This window comes from Aspergillus niger (assembly GCF_000002855.4).
Source record: "Aspergillus niger supercontig An04".
Classification (NCBI taxonomy): Eukaryota; Fungi; Ascomycota; class Eurotiomycetes; order Eurotiales; family Aspergillaceae; genus Aspergillus; species Aspergillus niger.
This window is the reverse complement of record NT_166539.1, coordinates 1,535,274-1,553,364: the sequence shown is the minus strand read 5'-3', so window position 1 is coordinate 1,553,364 and position 18,091 is coordinate 1,535,274. Positions and strand designations below refer to the sequence as shown.

Genomic DNA, 18,091 nt, shown 5'->3' with positions numbered 1-18,091 from the left:
TGCAAATGCATGATCCTGGCTAGATAATATGCTCCCTGGTCTTGTATAATCCCAGTCATTCTTCGGTTTCTGCTCTCGTATCTAGTGGGTCAGAGGGCTTTGTGAATCCGCGATGCGCCATCCTGCGATCCTGCAGTCTGACACACACTCGGCAGTTCGCCACGAGGGCCCCCGCCGTGCGTTAGCTTCGGCGGTTGGGCTAAACGGTTTTGCAGGGGCCAGTGGTGGGCATCGGGGCAGTCACGAAGGTGGTGGACGGTAAGGCTAAGCAATCCTTCCAGAGCGCGGCAAGACAAGGGTTTGGGCGGTAGAGCTAAGATGGAAAGGTGGCATTTGTCAGTGGTGGCAACATGGTTGGGAGCAGGCATACGTTCGTGTCTGACTCGTTGTGGCCATGGCGTTGCTGAGAGCAGAGGTGCTGTGCATTCGCTCATCTACGTGGTTATGGGGTATAGACATGTCAGGAGGGATATGATCTCAATCTCAAGAAAAAGAAAGTCGTCATTAAACATGCCAGGATTTGTATGCATCCAAGCTCATGTACTATCTATAACCCAGAGAGGGAGATGGTCCCAAAATCTAAGTAGAGTAATGCATCTATCTGCATCCATCAGAGCAGTCTTCTCCAGCACTGCTTCCCCATATCCCCATTTTTACCTCTCCAACTTAATCTAGACACCGCCAGCACCACCAGCAATGAACAGCTTCTCACGCTTCATGCACACACTCAACACCACTACCAGCGCTGCCGCCACCATCGACAGAATATACGAGTTGTTTAGCGCCTTGACAATGGCCTCCAACACCCGGTCCTTCGTTTCCTGACTAAGTCCATCAAACAATTGAGACCCAGTACCCGTAATGGCTAACTCCACCTCCGACGAAGACACATTCGGTAGAACCGCCTTGATGCCCTCCACACTCTTGTTCAGGAATACCGCATTGGCAATAGCCAGAGCGATCGTGCACCCGGAGATCTGCGCACAGGTAATGAAACCCACCGCCGACGGGGCCATATGCGGCTCAGCCACGGCCTGGGCAATGGAGAAAGAAGCCTGAGAGAACAAGCCCACTCCGAACCCAATCAGCACCGTGTAGCCGTAGATGTGGGCGACCGAGGTCGTAAGACCCACGGTGTACATCAATGCGCTACCAATCAGGCAGAGAATGCCACCGGCCAAGAACCACGGCATGTACAGGCCGTGCGCAGAGAGAATAGCGCCGTTTCCAATGACCGCCACGATCATCAGGATGATGAAGGGGAGCAGCCGGACACCAGACTCGAGGGCAGAGTCACCGCGCGTGAACTGGAAGAAAAGCGGGCACATGTAGACGGGAAGGAAGATGAGGGTACCACCGGCAGCAGTCATGGCAAAGAGGATAAGGATGGTGCGACTGCGGAGGAATTCAACGGGGAACAGACGTCGTTCCTTGGTGGTGAAGACAGGAATGCCCTGCTGGATACCGAGCAGGATGAACAGCACGCCTGAGCAGCAGAATAGACCGATAATCTTAGCCGAGTTCCAGGGATAAGTCGCACCACCGAAGGAAATGGCCATGACACCGGAGATGAAGGCGCCAATGGTCAGGACACCACCCAGGTAGTCGATCTCGCGAGCGCGGGCTCCCAGGCTGACGCCCGGCCGGGGGTCTTTGTTGGGGAGCATGAAGATGTAGACGGGGGCGCAGACTGCACCGATGCACAGGTTGATGTAGAAGGACCAGCGCCAGCCAGCAGATGAGTCCGTGAAGGCGCCTCCAATGATGGGACCCAGCACGGTGCCCACACCCCAGGTGAAACCGGCGCCACCGACATACGTGGGCCGCTCTTTCATGGAGGTGGTCACGGCCAGCATGGTCATCAAACCGACGTACATGCCAGCGCCGGAGAAGCCACAGATAGCACGACCGACGATGAAGGCATTCATGGTGGGTGCGGAGCCACAGACGGCGGACCCGATTTCGAAGATGGCAATGCAGATGATGTAGGTCCATTTGGCGTTGAACTGGGCAAAGATCTTACCCCAGACGAGGTTAGTCGAAGCAGCACCGATGAGAAAGGCTACACTAATCCAGGACAGCTTGGAAATGGAGTTGAAGTCCTCGACGATGGTTGGTTGGATGTTGGCGACGATGGTGTTGTCGAGGGCGAAGAGGAACTGCGAACTGTAGATGGCCGCCACGACAATGGCCCATTTCCAGCCGGTAATGTCGCGCGGAGGAGCTTCATCTTCCTTGGAAGCATCGACCTGCTGGTCCTCCGAGTCCAGGTTGGAAGCAGCGGACTTCTCAGAGAGTTGGCCCTCTTCCTTTTCCAAGGAAGGGTGGTTCATCATGGCGTCGGCAGCCATTGGGAGGGACAATAGAAGGTAGAAGGGTCAACAAAAAACACTTGTCAAAGATTCCACTGTGCTCATCACCCTTCCAAATCGTTTTCAAGCAAAAAACAAGCCAGCAGGGTATATAAAAGAAATAGAAATCCCCAGCAGCAACCCGGAGTCTCCCACCAGCCAGCAACCCCCAATCCTTTGCAATCCTTTAGGGCCGGGGCCTCCCACCCGCCCTTAATTTCTCACCAATTTTCAGCCAGGCCCTCGGCCTCTCCCACTGGCCTGCAGGGTCGGAGTAATCTGACACTCATTCCTAAGCGGGCTGCAGCTTATTCTAGCCCCGTGGGATAGACTTTTAGTTTGCTTTAGTTCGTGATTGAGTCGATTTGGAGGCAATAATGCCGCCCGATATTAGTCACGGCGCCCAAGTCGTGATTCCTGCAGCTTTTAGCTCTACCGCCGGCGCCCACCAACAGCATCTCACCAATCATTCATGTGAGGATGAGAAGCTGAAAAATAAGAAGATAGATGGCCGGGCCATCCCTCACTTTATTCCTAATAGATACTGCAGAAATGTCTGGGGTGTATAGCTCCGGAGTGATTGTTAAGCATAGTGGGAGGGAATAGTTACTAACGATAGAACTGGAGGTTAGAAGAGATGGAGGTTGTTGGCCAATGATTATAGCTTCTACATAATCCCTCTGAGATCCTCTGCTTAGAGGATTGGACTTTGATTGAGGATTCTGGGAATCTTGATTCGATTTTCATTAATCTATCATTATTATTCATTCTATCGTCACTCATAATCGGCATCTCTATGTGGGTATGGTACTTTTCCCTCTATCGAAGCAGCACATAATCCCCCCGCTCATTCATCACCGAAACCCAGTCGCAATCCGATGTGCGACTTTTCCTTGCCTTCCAACATTCCTCCATCACTCGATATGCCTCTGCCAGTGTTCCCTCCGTGGCCTCCGCCGTCGTGAAGAGCTCCCGGAAAGAAGGCTGTTGTTCGGGCTGCGCTAAACAGCCCACGATGCAAAAAGGCCACACCACACTCGACAGGAGTCGCTGATCGCGAAGCACCTGGAACACAAGAATGGCCTCGGAAACAGTTTGTGCAATCTCCGGCAGCTCGGGATGAGCCCCAGAGAGCACAACATGGAGATAGGCGATGGCTCCAAGCCCAAACGCCTTGTTGATTCCTGGGTGAGCCCGAGAAACGCCCGGGGTAGCGGAAGAGCCCCATGCTGCAAATGGCTCTGAAGCGGACATCTGCTCGGGATCGACGAGTTCTCGTCGTAGGCGCTGCTCCAATTGCCCACCACGCTGTGCTAATTCAATGATGCTGAGCTTACGGGCCCCCTCAGACTCTTTCTTCCATCGATCCAGCGCAGAAACATCCGCGATCAGGGCCATGATTGAGTTCCGACACCCTATTAGACTTTCTAGAGAAATCCCGAAGCGGTCCAGCACCTGGACATGATCAATATCCAGAAAGGGAGCCCGCCGGGTAGAAGCAGAAGCGATAATATCCATCGACACGAGAGACCCAAGGAGGAGTCTTGCAGTAGAGTCGTCTTCGGGGGACGGGCTCTGATTGTCTAGCGGTATACTTGGGCAGATCTGGCTCGATGTTTCATGAGGTGTAGAAGGCATCCGCACCTGCATGAACACGGGCATCAGGTTGCCAGCCAGCCGAAGAAGCCATTGCCAGTTCTTAGTTCCGCCCGCAAATATCTGAAGAAGTCAGTACCTTCAATCACACCGTATCATCAGGTTGAGCCACCTACCTCCCAATACAAAAGTTGAAGTATTGAAACAAGTCCCTCAAGACTGTGCGTAATTTGGCTCTGTGCATTCCAGCTAAACGAGTCGGCCATGATGCGCTGCATTCCCTGAAGAGCCAGGTCGTGATAGCCATCTTTGGTACGTAATTGCGCCAGTCGTGCCGGGAGCTCACTTTTAGGAAGCGATGCCGAGAGCAAGTCGAGCTCACTGAGAGCCAAACTGGCATAGTATGCGGGTTTGATGCGCCGCAGAAGTGAGAGAAGCCAACCTCTCCCTTGTCGGTCTTGGGTGTGGTAAAATGGATATTGAATGTAGAAGACCCGGTCCAAGTAGTGCATCAGTAACTCATCCTCGGATCTGCTTCCCGGGATGGGGTCAAGGGGTGTCCCGGGCCACGAGATGGTCTGTCCGCAGGTTGCAGCTGCCAGCATATGCATGCCGGACGTCGGTTGCAGGCTTGTCGGGTCAGGAGACAAAGTAGGTTCTTTCTGCAGGTGGGGGCTATCCAGGGATGCGCTCCACATCAAGTCATCCAAGTCCGACAGGGAGGATTTACTCATGGCCAAGCCAAAATCGTCCGAGTTCATCATGTCACCCCATACAATTCCGGGCTCTTGCGTTTCCAGCACGTTTGGGGTTAAGATTCCTTCTACTGACGATGAGGGAGACGAAGGGTTGTGCGCCCACTCTAACTGCTTCGAGAACGTGGTATAGTCTTCCTCAGGGAAGACCGAGGTGCCTTCAGGGGTGGGGAGCTGGTGGAGAGGCACGGTGCTGTACACCAGCGTACTATTATTAATAGCAGCCACATTGCTGTCTCGGGTTAGACCTTGCAGTTCGTCTGGGGCTACATTGAAGAAAGGGTAGACTAGAGTGATCGATCTTAGTGCGGGTCCTTTGCTTGACATCTGTAGATGGAGACCCTTACCGGTATTGCGGGCTGATGGGCGAGTAGAAAGAAGAAGTTTCTGTCTTCTCTTTCTTGACCGGGCCTGACTAACCATCTGCCGGAACTTCGAGGCTTGCTCATTTTGCAGGGTCCCATTGTCCATCCAATACGGCCGCGGACAGTATCCGTGGCACTCGAGGTCCAAGGAGATGCATCGGGTGCATGCCGGGCGAGTCTCATCGCATTTCTTCCGGCGGACACGGCATGTCCAGCAACCATTGAGGCTTCGTGCGGCTGAAATAGCAAGCAGGGAATGTAAGTATGGGAGCCGGGATGTTGTGCACAGCAGAGTACAAGCAAGAGAGAACAGTTGGGCTTACGGATTTTGGTGGCTGCAGCCATCATATGCGGTGCAATCTTGCTGGCTTGCCTGGGAGTCTAGCAAATGAATAGGATCCGGTTACTCAACATTCCATGAAACCTTCTCCACGGATGAAGTTGCGGGTTTGTTCCATAGTATTATATATGCTCTGGTATGGCTTCGAGGGATTGGGGCCAAAAGATAGACAGATGGAGGCTGAAGCACCGAAAGTCACTAACACCATGCAGTAGGCTCACTCGCCGATTGGGAAACTAATTGGATAATTGGCTGATGGCTGGATGAACGGACGGATGGGCTGTTCCTTCTGACTTTCGCCGCCATCGCAACGACTACTATGAGGGACTAGTTCCAGTACCTACCTACCTACCTCCCTGCCTACCTGCCTGCCCAGAAACGTACCGCTGCAGGTCAGATTGGTTATACGAAGAAACCGAGTTGTGAAAATAACCGACTGAGTGTAGGGGGCACCAGATAGAATGGCCTGCCCCCAGTCTACGACCCATGGGGGAAGCTTTGACATGCGGTGCCGTTCCAATGCCGAACGACCATGGCGACGATGGCATCATGGGTCCAGCCGGTAGAGCCAAGGACTTTTACGATGTCCCCTCCCCCACCATCCTTCAGACTAGTGGGTCTGCAGAAAGGAAAAGCACCTCAATTCTCCGCGTGGCGTCCAGGCGATTCCTCGTGGGATCTCACCTTGCATGGAAGGGCTCCTGGTAATTTCCCACGTGAGTGACAGGATGGCTACTGTCAATCGTGGGTCTGACTGCAGCCTACATGGAGCGAACTTGAGCCGATGCTAACCTATCTGACTACACCTAGCCGAGTGGGACATTGAACTTTTGCAAGGGGCAAATTCAGTTCACGGAGTAAGAAATCTGATTCGGTGATGACTTGAAACAACCCGTAGTCTTTAGTGCTCACATGGTAGTAGAACGGCGTTCAAGTCTTTTGACGGACGGTACACGAGGATCAGGCGGGATCTCTAGGACCTTCGACTAGTTTGTGAGACTACCATGGATACGGATAGTAGCCAAGAACAACAGTTGGCTTGGGGACAGCTCAAGTCCGAATCGAACCAGAACCCCCCAATTTTTACCCCTTTTATTTTTCCCATGAGAAGATTGAGTTCTGCTGAAGATTTTCTTCAGCGCGGCAAGCAGTAGACGGTCCAAGCAGCAGATGCCGGTGGTCATGGTTCTAAGCTTGTTGCAACGCCAGTCCTGATGTTCCTTAAGCCGTTCGGGGATGGTTCTAGAATTGCCGTCGCGCATTAAGTTCTGTACGAGAGATCACCCTATCCAATCCTGGGAGGGTGTTGTGTCGTGAGTAAGAGGGACCCAGAATAACTTAGCGATGTGATGTCGCGAGGAACAGCGAGCAATCACAGAGGGAAAATGGATCCATATTCCAACAACGGGAAGGATTGAGGCGTGGGAGCGTCCGGAGGATTTTAATCCCATTCCTCCCAGTGGTGGTGGATCTGGTGTCAGCCTCTAGCCTTTCGCTTTGTCGGAGCGTCCAAGCGCATATTCTTCAGCAGGTCTTGGACTCGGACTGGGAGCAGTGGGCGTCCCCGATCGATCTGAGGTCAGCTTCAGTACGCAGCACCCAATACCACGCTAAGCTTAAGCGATCAATCCAGTCAAGTGCATCCATTCTCAGTGGGACAATCCGGATGGGCAAATGATCTGATGTCAGCTTCGGCGTGGGAGTTTCCGGCCGAATTAAGCAAACACAGCCCAGCCAGTGGGAGCACCCGCGGGCAATTTCTTCTGCGGGTGGGATTGCCCGGTCGATCCCATCCTCGCTCTGTAGGCACAACAGCAGCATCTAGAACCCCTTAATCAGCCCAGCGGTGGGATATCCCCATTATCAATGTCCCCCTAAGCGGTGGGAGTATCCGGCTCCGCCGTGCAGTGTGGGTTAAGTGGGAGTGTCCGGGGTCTGGGGCAACGGAGCAGAATTCCCCTTCTTTCTGTTCCTCCTCACCCTTTGTCGCCCATCTTAGCCTGGCCTTCGTCAGCAGCCACGTGTGCAGATTGTCCTCGCATGTCGGTAATTAACTTGGTGTGCGAGGGATTTTCTGCCAACATCCGTGCACAATGCCTTGATCCCTCGGGATAAATAACAAAAAAATGCTTATCAGTATAGCAGTGAATTGTGTGTAAATTCTATCAATCTAAGCTTATCAGTCAGCGAAGTCAGTCATATACTCGTGTTTGAATGCTTGCTTGGGTAAGTTATACGCACTACGAAATGAACTCATGTCCGTGAACTATGTACCTTGAGACCTCTTTGGTCGGGCCGATGTACCGTTCTGTAGAGTGAAACGCGCAGATGATTTAAGAGAAGAGAAACAGTCATCAGTACTGATGTCTGGACTGTTGTTCCAGCTGTATTTCAGCCATTGCAACATGATGGCTCGAAGTGAAGTCTTTGTTTCCACTGAGTCTCGTGCACCTATACTTGGTGCTTATGTAACCCCGCATGCCCTTGTGTAACATTCACTCTTCTGGATAATTTCCAGACGCAATATTGGATACTTCATGAGTATTGATTCCTGGGATGTAATACTTCTATCCAAGTCATAGACAGTCAACTATAGTAACTTCGGAAGAACACTGAGTCTATCAAAGTGAAATTTGCTGATGATTCAACTTTATTGGGAGATATACAACTACAGATATGTAGAGATGCATTAATAATGGATTTCTTGAACTCAAGTTAATTTGGGGGTATCAATATGGGCTAGTCAAATTTTCTACAGCCTCATCCTTCCCAGTTCAGGCCGGTAAGCCCCGTCACCCAAACAGTCATCACCCTGCTCACCTGCAGCGAATGCCGTAGCACCCAGAAAGACACTTTCTCCCAAAGCTTCCATTAACCGAAGTATGCCGACATCAACAGTCTGACAAGCCCTCAAAGTGAATCGTGACTGCTAAATATAGAACCCGGCAAGATATAGTAGCGTACGACTCTAGAGGTCGTCACAACCAAAAACATGAACATCCCTAGGTGTATGTTTCATTGACTTCAATTGAAGCGGGGACGATCGCGTAATCTGTAAGCTCAGAGAATTCAAGACCGCATGCAGGCATGACGAATGTACAGTCAACATCTCAGATACTCCATGTGGTATGGCCGAAGGAGTGGCACCTATGTCTTGGGTGGGTTCCAGAAACGTCTGACATCCAAACTAGTAAGTAGTTGTCATTGTACCATATTGTCCCCCAGGACAGGCTTTTGCACCAATAAGGACTCCGAGTATGTCTACTATTGTAGGAAACTGTTCTCCCCATGCTCCAGGGCGGTGATCCGAAGTCCCGAATTTTCTCAGCAAGCGCCACAACCACGTTTAGCTGACATTACAAATGCCTGTAGTTAATCTAGTCGGTACTAGACTAGAGCACAACGACTTGAAGATCCCACCCGCCCCGTTGGGAAGGAAGATCATAGTTGCCTAGTTATTGGATGGCACAACTTTGGCCCGACAGATAGTGGGACAAGTCCTAGAGTGGTTTGGGACAAACCACCAAGGAGAGTCGAGTCCCCAGATAGCGCCTTGCCGACGTACAAGCTCCTGAAGGAGCTCGGGCGAAGGATTCGTCGGCTGGGTCTGTATCAGCCCTAATTTGTCCCAGAGGGGCGGGGGCTAGTTTATCGCGGTCTCACATGTCCGGCAGTGATGGCAAACACGCCTTTGAATCCTTTGGTTGTGCAAGATGAGATACTAAGTAATGGCACGGATGTATTACCAGACTGGGAAATCATTATGCGATCTAGATAGAAGAAATCCCTGTATTATACCTGGAACATATTACTGCTATTGAAGAATTGCCGCTTGAGCCGATGGATAGTGTGCATAATCGAACGAGTCATGAATATCGGAAGGCTCAGTCGGTTTGGTTTGCTTTTGTTTTGATACTGCATCTATGCGTAAGAGTAGCTACTTTGTTTGACTGACCCCCAAGACTAGTCCTGATTATTCTATGTTAATTGCTACAGGCACAGGACAACCAGATCCTTAACAGAAGTCTACCTGTTTTGAAAAGACATATACACATCTCCTAAGTCATCTTTTCCCTTTCGGGTATCGTACTGAAAATGCACAGCTTGAACAGAAACATATGCAACATCAACTGCCCGTCATTCCAAAGTCAAGCATCACAAACCCACCAATAGTTGGTTCTGAGGCTGTACTCAATCCTCGCATGGGATATACCCTCCTATAAGACCGCAAAGTGAGGAACATAATTAGCACGTCAGAAAGACAATCGATTTATATCAGCGGTTCTAGGTCCTGGACAGAAGAGCGGACTAGCTTTAGTGGCTCATAAACGAGACGAGCACCTGCATAATCATTTGACTGTGCAACTCTCCCAGAGCTGCCTATTTCTACCTACTTGACACTTGGACACCGTTTTAGTACTCGGAACAGGGTATCAATTCATGAGAAGCATAAATGTAGACTGATAAGAGTCCAATGCGACAATTCAAGGGGTCCTAGACGTACCTAAGCGTTTTGCAGAACCAGACTTGCTATCTATTATCTTCGCATATACTCCAGTGACTGACCCAGTCTTTTAATCTAAGAATCTGTCCAAAGTCCAGCATACCCAGGCTCTGTTAGCGACGTAGAAGTGCAATATATGTCTGATACTTTATTTACTAAGGCAATGGAAATTTAGGGTTTTTATCCTAGTTTAGATAGCCTGCCTTGGCCACTGCAATACCTTCTTTCACTTTCTTCTCTCCAGAATCTTGCCAATGATTATTATTTGCTCTGAGAACCGAAAAAAATCCTTACATTCAATTAAAAAAGTATATTAGGCAGGTCATAGGATCATTGCGAGTTTCAAAGTCTGAGGTCTAATGCACTAAATTTGACTCTTTTCCATGAAGAAATCCCTATCTCTGACCAAGAATTCTTCTCAGACGTAATGTCTATCTTATTCAAAATACGACCTTATAGTAACAATTACAGATGCAACGATTGGCTTCGTCTTCTCCCTCACAACCATATCTGAGGGTCTGGAATCTTCGTATTCAACACGACACCCTCTACACCCTGCCTCGTAGAGATAGGTACCGACCACTCTTGTGTCCCCTTTTCCAACTGAGTTTTGCTTTGTATCATCTCTCGTTTCCACTTATCGCCACCTTTCTCCCACGGCTTCGCTGTGTATTGTGTCATATATTATGAATCAAAATTAGTGATATAAGCCAGTAGATGAGATAGTCAATCCTTTCTTTATCCACCCCAGCATGCTCGTGCCTAGTAGTCTCGGCTAGTCACAACATGAAAATGACAATCTACGGCAGTAAGCTCTTTATGTCTTTCCGAATTATCTGGCGAAAAAGACTCTCGGGGTTCGAGAAAAGCTCGTCTATGCCAAGGGTATCTTTGTGATTCTTTCACTCATTTCTCTGGAAATCGTGAGAGAGTACCCTGAGGGTGCACTAAATCTACTTTCTTCGGTATTCTGACAACCTGTCAGTGCTCCTGATTCGAGTCGAGCAATCCTGCAACTAATTCGGTCTTGATGGGAATGCTTTTGACAAAGTATGGGCCTCCTGCGTTAAAACCTTTTCTCGTGCCACGAGTAAAGTATTAATTACCTCGGGAGTCAGTTGTTCCTTCAGGCATTTCACAACCTGGTAGAGGTATCTAGCACTATCTGATAGTAGTAATATTTCCTGCTATCTGAATCAAATTCAGTAGAACTTTGACAGAAATATACATTCTGAACATCTTGTTCAATGGTAAATCATCTCTGGTGAATACACTCGGGTTAATGAGAAAAGAATTAAGGCTCCCTAAGACATGATATCTAGATATCCCTGTGTCGTGGCTGAAGACGATTGTGTTCCACGCTGTTTGGGTTATTTACCCGAGCCTCAGCTAATCCATAAGAGTCAATAGATATGAAGGGAGTAAAAGATGAGAATGTACAATCCGCTCACTATTGAGGAAAATAGTGGAGATTCGAGATTATGACCTACTATCTTTGTGTTCCAATTAACCTGCGTAGGCTCAGGGCGCCATATATTAATGATGAGGAAGACGAGGCTGTCGAAACACACTACATGGGCGAAGGGCAGGCTATAATTCCAGTCTGCGGCGAATATAACATAGAGTAATAGCTAGTATATCTTTGAAACCTCTAATTTCAACAAAGTATATTGACTTACGAATCAAGTTACTTTTCAAGTACTAGGTGCAACTGGTGCCACCAAATATTATGCTTATACTATTCCCTTACGCCTTTGTAGAGCCCCTCTCATTTTGATAATTTCATAAATTTAGAGGTTGACAGAACATTTTATGTAGACTATCATAACGGTGAAAGCTGGGTAACCCAGGATGCATGGACTAGCCAATTCGTTCCAACAGGCACATATATGGAGTGATACCACCGAATCCAGCGACTACTATGCTGTTATTTTTAGTATTCTTAGTAGAGCCACGCATCAGGCTATTGAGCTGCGACGTTAGGATATGATATAAACAACATAGGTCCCTGCATTTATTACATGCTTAATACTTAGTGCCACTGAAGCTCTGCAATAAATGCAGACATAAGTACAGTATTAGCATCCCCAATTGGGAATAATGCAGACGGACATAACGGATAAAGGCCTGGCCAGAGCAGTCTATACCGAAAAGGGACTAACGCCAACAGTGGTGCAGGGATCAGCAGCATATTACTCTATCGGGCGAGAGATACCTGACGTAATTCAGGTTGACCAACGAAAAGCCAGGAAATGAAAATAGAGGGGCGGTATCGGCCATTGGTGACGTACTGGATGTGACTCAAGTCCTGAACTGGGGGAGAGAGAGTAGCAACGGCCTCAGGAGGGTGGTTCTCCCACCTTAGTCAACGTTATGATTCAGGTTACGCAGTTCTTCAGATATGGTTGCCAGGACATTTGGAGACTGCTAATCGAATTCATCCAATAAAAACGATTCCACGGTCGATGGTGGAAAGGCGATTATCAATCGTTGGCATCTCGACGCGAGCCCATTGAAGACGCTATCTATTCGGAAAGCGCCCCCTGCCGATGTCGGTTGAACTAAACCCAAGTGTTCACTAGCAGTGGGTGGTGAACCCTAGACACAAACCCTCCTTGACTGGGATTGCAAAAAGGCTAAAAGCCCTCGGTAGCAGCGATAGGATGCCTAAACGAAGATCTACCAGCGAAATGCACTTCCCCCCTCAGCCACCTGTACCAAGAATGGCACATTCGTCTGTTCGTTGGCATACCCTTTCAGTGGCAAATCCACGTAGCCGTCACCGCCCATGAATAGCCCCCCAAGGCAGCCTGTAGGCAAAAGAATGGAGTAGACCTTAATAATGGAAATGACTACAGGACATTGGTTGACCCTGTTGGAGACTGGGGAATGATCCTCACGCTGAGCAATTGGGGCTGCCGGATGCGCAGTTCACGGTCCAGGTTCCCCACAAGAGGAGTGTAAGCCAGTTCCAGCAGGCGAAAAAAGAGGGCGAAAATTTCGTCGTTGCCGCAGAAAGAAAGAGCAAAAGAGAGGGACCGGCCGAGGAGTCTCCAGTGCATCGCCCGCGAATCATCATTGCGCTGACCGCCCGCCTTTTTTTAATCTCCGCCCACTTTTCTCTTTCTCCTGGCAACCTATGACTCTTCCCTGCCTCTCCCTCATTGACCATCTCTCCATTTAAATCCAGCTGTGACTCATTCTCTGGCTTCGCTTGTTAGTCTCCCTCCTATATCTATCTCACTTTGCTCTCATTCAAACGCTGGTTGCTCAATACTGACATTCAACCTCGCTATAGCCATTTGCCGTCTAAAGTATATACTACCGATCTATCTGCGTGCTACCCCACCATCAATTCATTCACAATGTGCCCCGGTGCAGACCACGAGCCCAATGGGCAGGCCAACGTCGCCAATGGCAATGGCAACAACGGTATGATTTCAACTCGCAAACACATGAACTGCAAATGCCTATGCTAACCAATACCTTTTCAGGTGAACACCCCGGCTTCACTGCCGTTGAGACTCGCCAGAACCCCCACCCCTCCGTCTCTCGGAACCCCTACGGCCACAACGTCGGTGTCACCGACTTCCTGAGCAACGTCTCTCGCTTCCAGATCATCGAGAGTACCCTGCGTGAGGGTGAGCAGTTCGCCAACGCTTTCTTCGACACTGAGAAGAAGATCGAAATCGCCAAGGCCCTCGATGAGTTCGGTGTTGACTACGTGAGTCATACCCCGGTGGATCACATCACAATGCCGGAGAGCGTGCACTGACCACCACCTTAGATTGAGCTTACCAGCCCCTGCGCTTCCGAGCAGTCGAGAAAGGACTGTGAGGCCATCTGCAAGCTTGGCCTGAAGGCTAAGGTATGTTACACCTGTTCACTGCGAGTTATGCGTCATCCGGCTAATTTTCGATTCAGATCCTTACTCACATCCGTTGCCACATGGACGATGCTCGCATTGCTGTCGAGACCGGTGTCGATGGAGTGTAAGTGCTGTTTTTTTGTCTTGTATATGCCATGTTCGACTGCTAACAGCTCCGGACAGCGATGTTGTCATTGGAACCTCCTCTTACCTCCGTGAGCACTCCCACGGCAAGGACATGACCTACATCAAGAACACCGCCATCGAAGTCATCGAATTCGTCAAGTCCAAGGGCATTGAGATCCGTTTCTCCAGTGAGGACTCTTTCCGCTCTGACCTCGTCGATCTCCTGTCCATCTACTCGGCCGTCGACAAGGTCGGTGTTAACCGTGTTGGTATCGCCGATACCGTCGGCTGCGCTTCTCCCCGTCAGGTCTACGAGCTTGTCCGTGTCCTGAGGGGTGTTGTTAGCTGTGACATCGAAACCCACTTCCACAACGACACTGGTTGCGCTATTGCCAACGCTTACTGTGCCCTGGAGGCTGGTGCCACCCACATTGACACCTCCGTCCTCGGTATCGGTGAGCGTAACGGTATCACTCCCCTCGGTGGTCTCATGGCCCGCATGATGGTTGCCGACCCCGAGTACGTCAAGAGCAAGTACAGGTTGGAGAAGCTCAAGGATATCGAGGACCTCGTTGCCGAGGCCGTTGAGGTCAACATCCCCTTCAACAACTACATCACCGGTTTCTGCGCTTTCACCCACAAGGCCGGTATCCACGCCAAGGCCATCCTCAACAACCCCAGCACCTACGAGATCATCAACCCCGCCGACTTCGGCATGTCTCGTTATGTCCACTTCGCTTCTCGTCTGACCGGCTGGAACGCCATCAAGTCGCGTGCCCAGCAGCTCAAGATCGAGATGACCGATGACCAGTACAAGGAGTGCACGGCCAAGATCAAGGCTCTGGCCGATATCCGCCCCATTGCTGTCGATGATGCCGACAGTATCATCCGTGCCTACTACCGCAACCTCAAGCTGGGCGAGAACAAGCCCCTCCTGGACCTCACGGCCGACGAGCAGGCTCAGTTCGCTGCCAAGGAGAAGGAGCTCGCTGCTCAGGCTTCTGCCTAAGCCAGGCGATCGAAATCGATCTCTGGCCTAGGGTCTCCTTTCTAATCATGCATTTATTCCAACCGGGATAGACGTTTCTTGTCCTTATTATTAGAGCTTTGATGTTTCCTATTCCCTTACTCTTTTAGCGGCTCCCTTGGCGGAGGACGTTCTTGTTTGCGCCTGCTGGTTTCATGATTGGATGTTTATGTGTTCTCAGGATGGTTTCTTTGATTTCCACGGGGTTTTCAAAAGTTGTTCCTTGTCTCTGATGGAAAAAAGGGAGGGGAGGCCGGTGTTAGGAGAGCCCTTGGTCCTTGCGTAGGACCGTGTACATACGCAGAATTTCGATGCCATATGCATCTATCCTACAATATACGGGATACATACCAAAGATAAAATGTGTGGCTGTTATAGATCTAGTGAGAGTAATCGGAAACGGTCGATGTAATGGAAGCAAGGGGAGAGAATGTGAGTGCATGTGGAGCGTCAAATCGAGACGACGTACTATAGATTGATTGTCATGAGGAGAAGCGGCATGCGGGAACCGAGGCAGTTTCCCGACGCCCCGTCCGCGGCCAGTCAGTCGCTCTTATCGCCCCCGGCTCCGGTTCCCTGCATCATCCGATCCATCGACCTTCTCTCGCTTCCCCAGTCTTTCTCTTCTCCCTCAGTTTGGAGGTCGTCGTGCCCTTACTCCGACCCGGCTTTATTTCTATTGCTCACGGACATGGCATCTTCTTTACTTCCCGTCGCCCTGCAGAATAAACTGCTGGGCTACAGCAGGGCCCCCAGCACCCAGCTGGCGGCGGCCCATCTGGACTTGTGAGTGGCTGAGCAGCTTTCCATTGCCCCCGCGTCACTGCGGACGATCGCTCGCTCGTCAGACGTTTGTTTTGTTTTCTTGGGAGCTCCATGCTAATCTGACAATCACCGGACAACCAGTCTTCGAAATATCGTTTTTGTCCTCTTTATCCTTCGCTACGTTCGCAAGACATTCTATTCTTTGCGCGGTTATGGCATCTTCGGCAGCATCCGCAATGCCTACGCCGCCGTCCGTCTCTTCTGTTATTCCATCTTCTTGCGGTTCCCTGGCGTCCGTGGCCAGGTTGATAAGCAGGTTTCCACAGCTATTGAGAATCTTGAATCGAAACTCGTCGCGTCTGGGCCCGGCGTTAATCGTTATCTGAATCTTCCGAAGGAAGGATGGACCGCTGAACAGGTTCGCGCTGAGCTCGACAAGCTGGCGAACATGGAACATACGCGCTGGGAGGATGGTCGTGTCAGTGGTGCTGTCTATCACGGTGGACAGGACCTGTTGAAGCTGCAGGCGGAAGCCTTCGGACAGTTTGGTGTTGCCAACCCCATCCACCCTGATGTGTTCCCTGGTGTTCGGAAGATGGAGGCCGAAGTCGTGGCTATGGTAATGATCCCCAGGTAATCGACGAGTATGCTGGCTTACTTGGATTAGGTTCTGGCGTTGTTCAATGCCCCGTCCGATGGCGCGGGTGTCACCACCAGTGGTGGTACGGAGTCGATCATCATGGCGTGCTTGGGTGCGCGCCAGAAGGCTTTCCTCGAGCGCGGCGTAAAGGAACCGGAAATGTGGGTGGCCACTACTATACCTTTCCTGCTTATCAACTGACACGTCCGTAGGATCATCCCCGATACCGCCCATGCTGCCTTCATCAAAGCCTGCAACTACTTCAAGATCAAGCTCCATCGCGTCCCCTGCCCGGCTCCCGAGTACAAGGTGGACATCCCCTCCGTGCGTCGCCTGATTAACTCGAACACCGTCTTGATTGTTGGCTCGGCACCCAACTTCCCCCACGGAATTGTTGATGACATTCCGGCTCTGTCTCGCCTCGCGACGTCCTACAAGATCCCTCTGCATGTTGACTGCTGCCTTGGCTCCTTTGTTGTTGCCTTCTTGAAGAAGGCGGGCTTTGCCTCGCCCTATGAAGAGGAAGGTGGCTTTGATTTCCGCCTCCCTGGTGTGACTAGCATCAGTGTGGACACGCACAAGTACGGATTTGCACCCAAGGGTAACTCAGTGCTCCTGTATCGCAACAAGACCTACCGCAGTTACCAATACTTCATCTACCCGGACTGGTCCGGTGGTGTTTATGCCTCCCCGTCTGTGGCAGGTTCCCGTCCCGGTGCACTGATTGCCGGGTGCTGGGCCAGTCTGATGAGCGTTGGCGAGTCTGGCTACATCAAGAGCTGCCTGGACATCATGGGCGCGGCCAAGAAGTTTGAATCCTCGATCAAAGAGCACCCAGTTCTGTCGAAGAGCTTGGACATTGTTGGAAAGCCCATGGTCAGCGTTGTTGCCTTCTACAGCAAGAATGATGCCGTTGATATTTACGATATTGCGGACAGCCTTTCTGCCAAGGGCTGGCATCTCAATGCGCTTCAGTCGCCCCCGGCAATCCACGTCGCGTTCACTGTCCCTACGGCCGCTGCTGTAGATGCACTTACCACCGACCTGGTCGTGGCTGTGGAGGCGGAGTTGGCAAAGGCGGAAGAGAGGAAGCAGCAAGGCAAGTCGTACGTTGTTAAGCGTGGAGACACTGCTGCCCTGTACGGCGTGGCCGGCAGCATGCCGGACAAGAGCATTGTCAGCCGCCTGGCCGAGGGATTCCTGGACACCCTGTACAAAGCTTAGATTGGTTCAGAAATGCCCACACTGTCCATATGGGTTGAAAAGCGCATAAGTTTAAGAACTGCAAATAGCGGACAATTGGTGTTATGGTGTATTGGTTGGGTATTGCTTCGTCTACTTGGACAATTATTCCTATAAAACAGACGTTAAGACTTGAAACTTTTAGGGTTGATGTAGATCCCATTCCATATGACAATAGGTGTAGTATAGTACAATGCAAAATCGTGCGCAAGATGAACCCAGTACATCGGACTCGGACATGCAATCTGACCAAAGAAAAAGCCGCTGGATGCATGCAATATTCCACTTCCCTCCACCATCACCTCTAAATAGGAGTTCACACACTCCCTCAATCCCATATAGTACACATCCCACCCACGTAAGTAGGCATATCCAACAAAATCAACAATAACATGTGTAAAAGCCCAGACTCCGATCGCATACCAATCAATCAATCAGATAGATGAAAATGAACCATTCCGCAAAAAAAAGCCGAATCGAGAACAACGACGACAACAACCCACCCCCAAGAA

General features: G+C 50.5%; 6 protein-coding genes across 6 annotated transcripts; 2 read left to right on the top strand and 4 right to left on the bottom strand.

Moving 5' to 3' along the window:
* Window positions 1–671: 671 nt before the first annotated feature.
* Window positions 672–2,351, bottom strand: An04g06250 (uncharacterized protein; the record flags this gene model as incomplete). The annotated part of the gene is made up of 1 exon (XM_001401951.1): window positions 672–2,351. The coding sequence occupies one exon, from the start codon at window positions 2,349–2,351 to the stop codon at window positions 672–674; it is 1,680 nt and encodes a 559-aa protein (XP_001401988.1).
* Window positions 2,352–3,170: 819 nt separating this feature from the next.
* An04g06240 (uncharacterized protein) lies at window positions 3,171–5,412 on the bottom strand (the record flags this gene model as incomplete). The annotated part of the gene is made up of 3 exons (XM_059747576.1): window positions 3,171–4,070; window positions 4,124–4,910; window positions 5,123–5,412. 3 exons carry the CDS (start codon window positions 5,410–5,412, stop codon window positions 3,171–3,173), a joined length of 1,977 nt encoding a protein of 658 aa, XP_059600630.1.
* A 1,710-nt stretch (window positions 5,413–7,122) lies between these two features.
* Window positions 7,123–7,814, bottom strand: An04g06230 (hypothetical protein; the record flags this gene model as incomplete). Its single annotated transcript, XM_059747575.1, has 3 exons — window positions 7,123–7,207; window positions 7,388–7,481; window positions 7,682–7,814. The coding sequence occupies 3 exons, from the start codon at window positions 7,812–7,814 to the stop codon at window positions 7,123–7,125; spliced, it is 312 nt and encodes a 103-aa protein (XP_059600629.1).
* A 4,122-nt stretch (window positions 7,815–11,936) lies between these two features.
* An04g06220 (hypothetical protein) lies at window positions 11,937–12,973 on the bottom strand (the record flags this gene model as incomplete). Its single annotated transcript, XM_059747574.1, has 4 exons — window positions 11,937–11,960; window positions 12,127–12,219; window positions 12,624–12,746; window positions 12,812–12,973. 4 exons carry the CDS (start codon window positions 12,971–12,973, stop codon window positions 11,937–11,939), a joined length of 402 nt encoding a protein of 133 aa, XP_059600628.1.
* A 303-nt stretch (window positions 12,974–13,276) lies between these two features.
* An04g06210 (uncharacterized protein) lies at window positions 13,277–14,914 on the top strand (the record flags this gene model as incomplete). Its single annotated transcript, XM_001401947.3, has 5 exons — window positions 13,277–13,343; window positions 13,406–13,635; window positions 13,699–13,779; window positions 13,836–13,903; window positions 13,963–14,914. 5 exons carry the CDS (start codon window positions 13,277–13,279, stop codon window positions 14,912–14,914), a joined length of 1,398 nt encoding a protein of 465 aa, XP_001401984.1.
* Window positions 14,915–15,431: 517 nt separating this feature from the next.
* Window positions 15,432–17,561, top strand: An04g06200 (uncharacterized protein; the record flags this gene model as incomplete). Its single annotated transcript, XM_001401946.3, has 4 exons — window positions 15,432–15,718; window positions 15,839–16,316; window positions 16,365–16,498; window positions 16,550–17,561. The coding sequence occupies 4 exons, from the start codon at window positions 15,432–15,434 to the stop codon at window positions 17,559–17,561; spliced, it is 1,911 nt and encodes a 636-aa protein (XP_001401983.3).
* Between the last annotated feature and the right edge of the window lie 530 nt (window positions 17,562–18,091).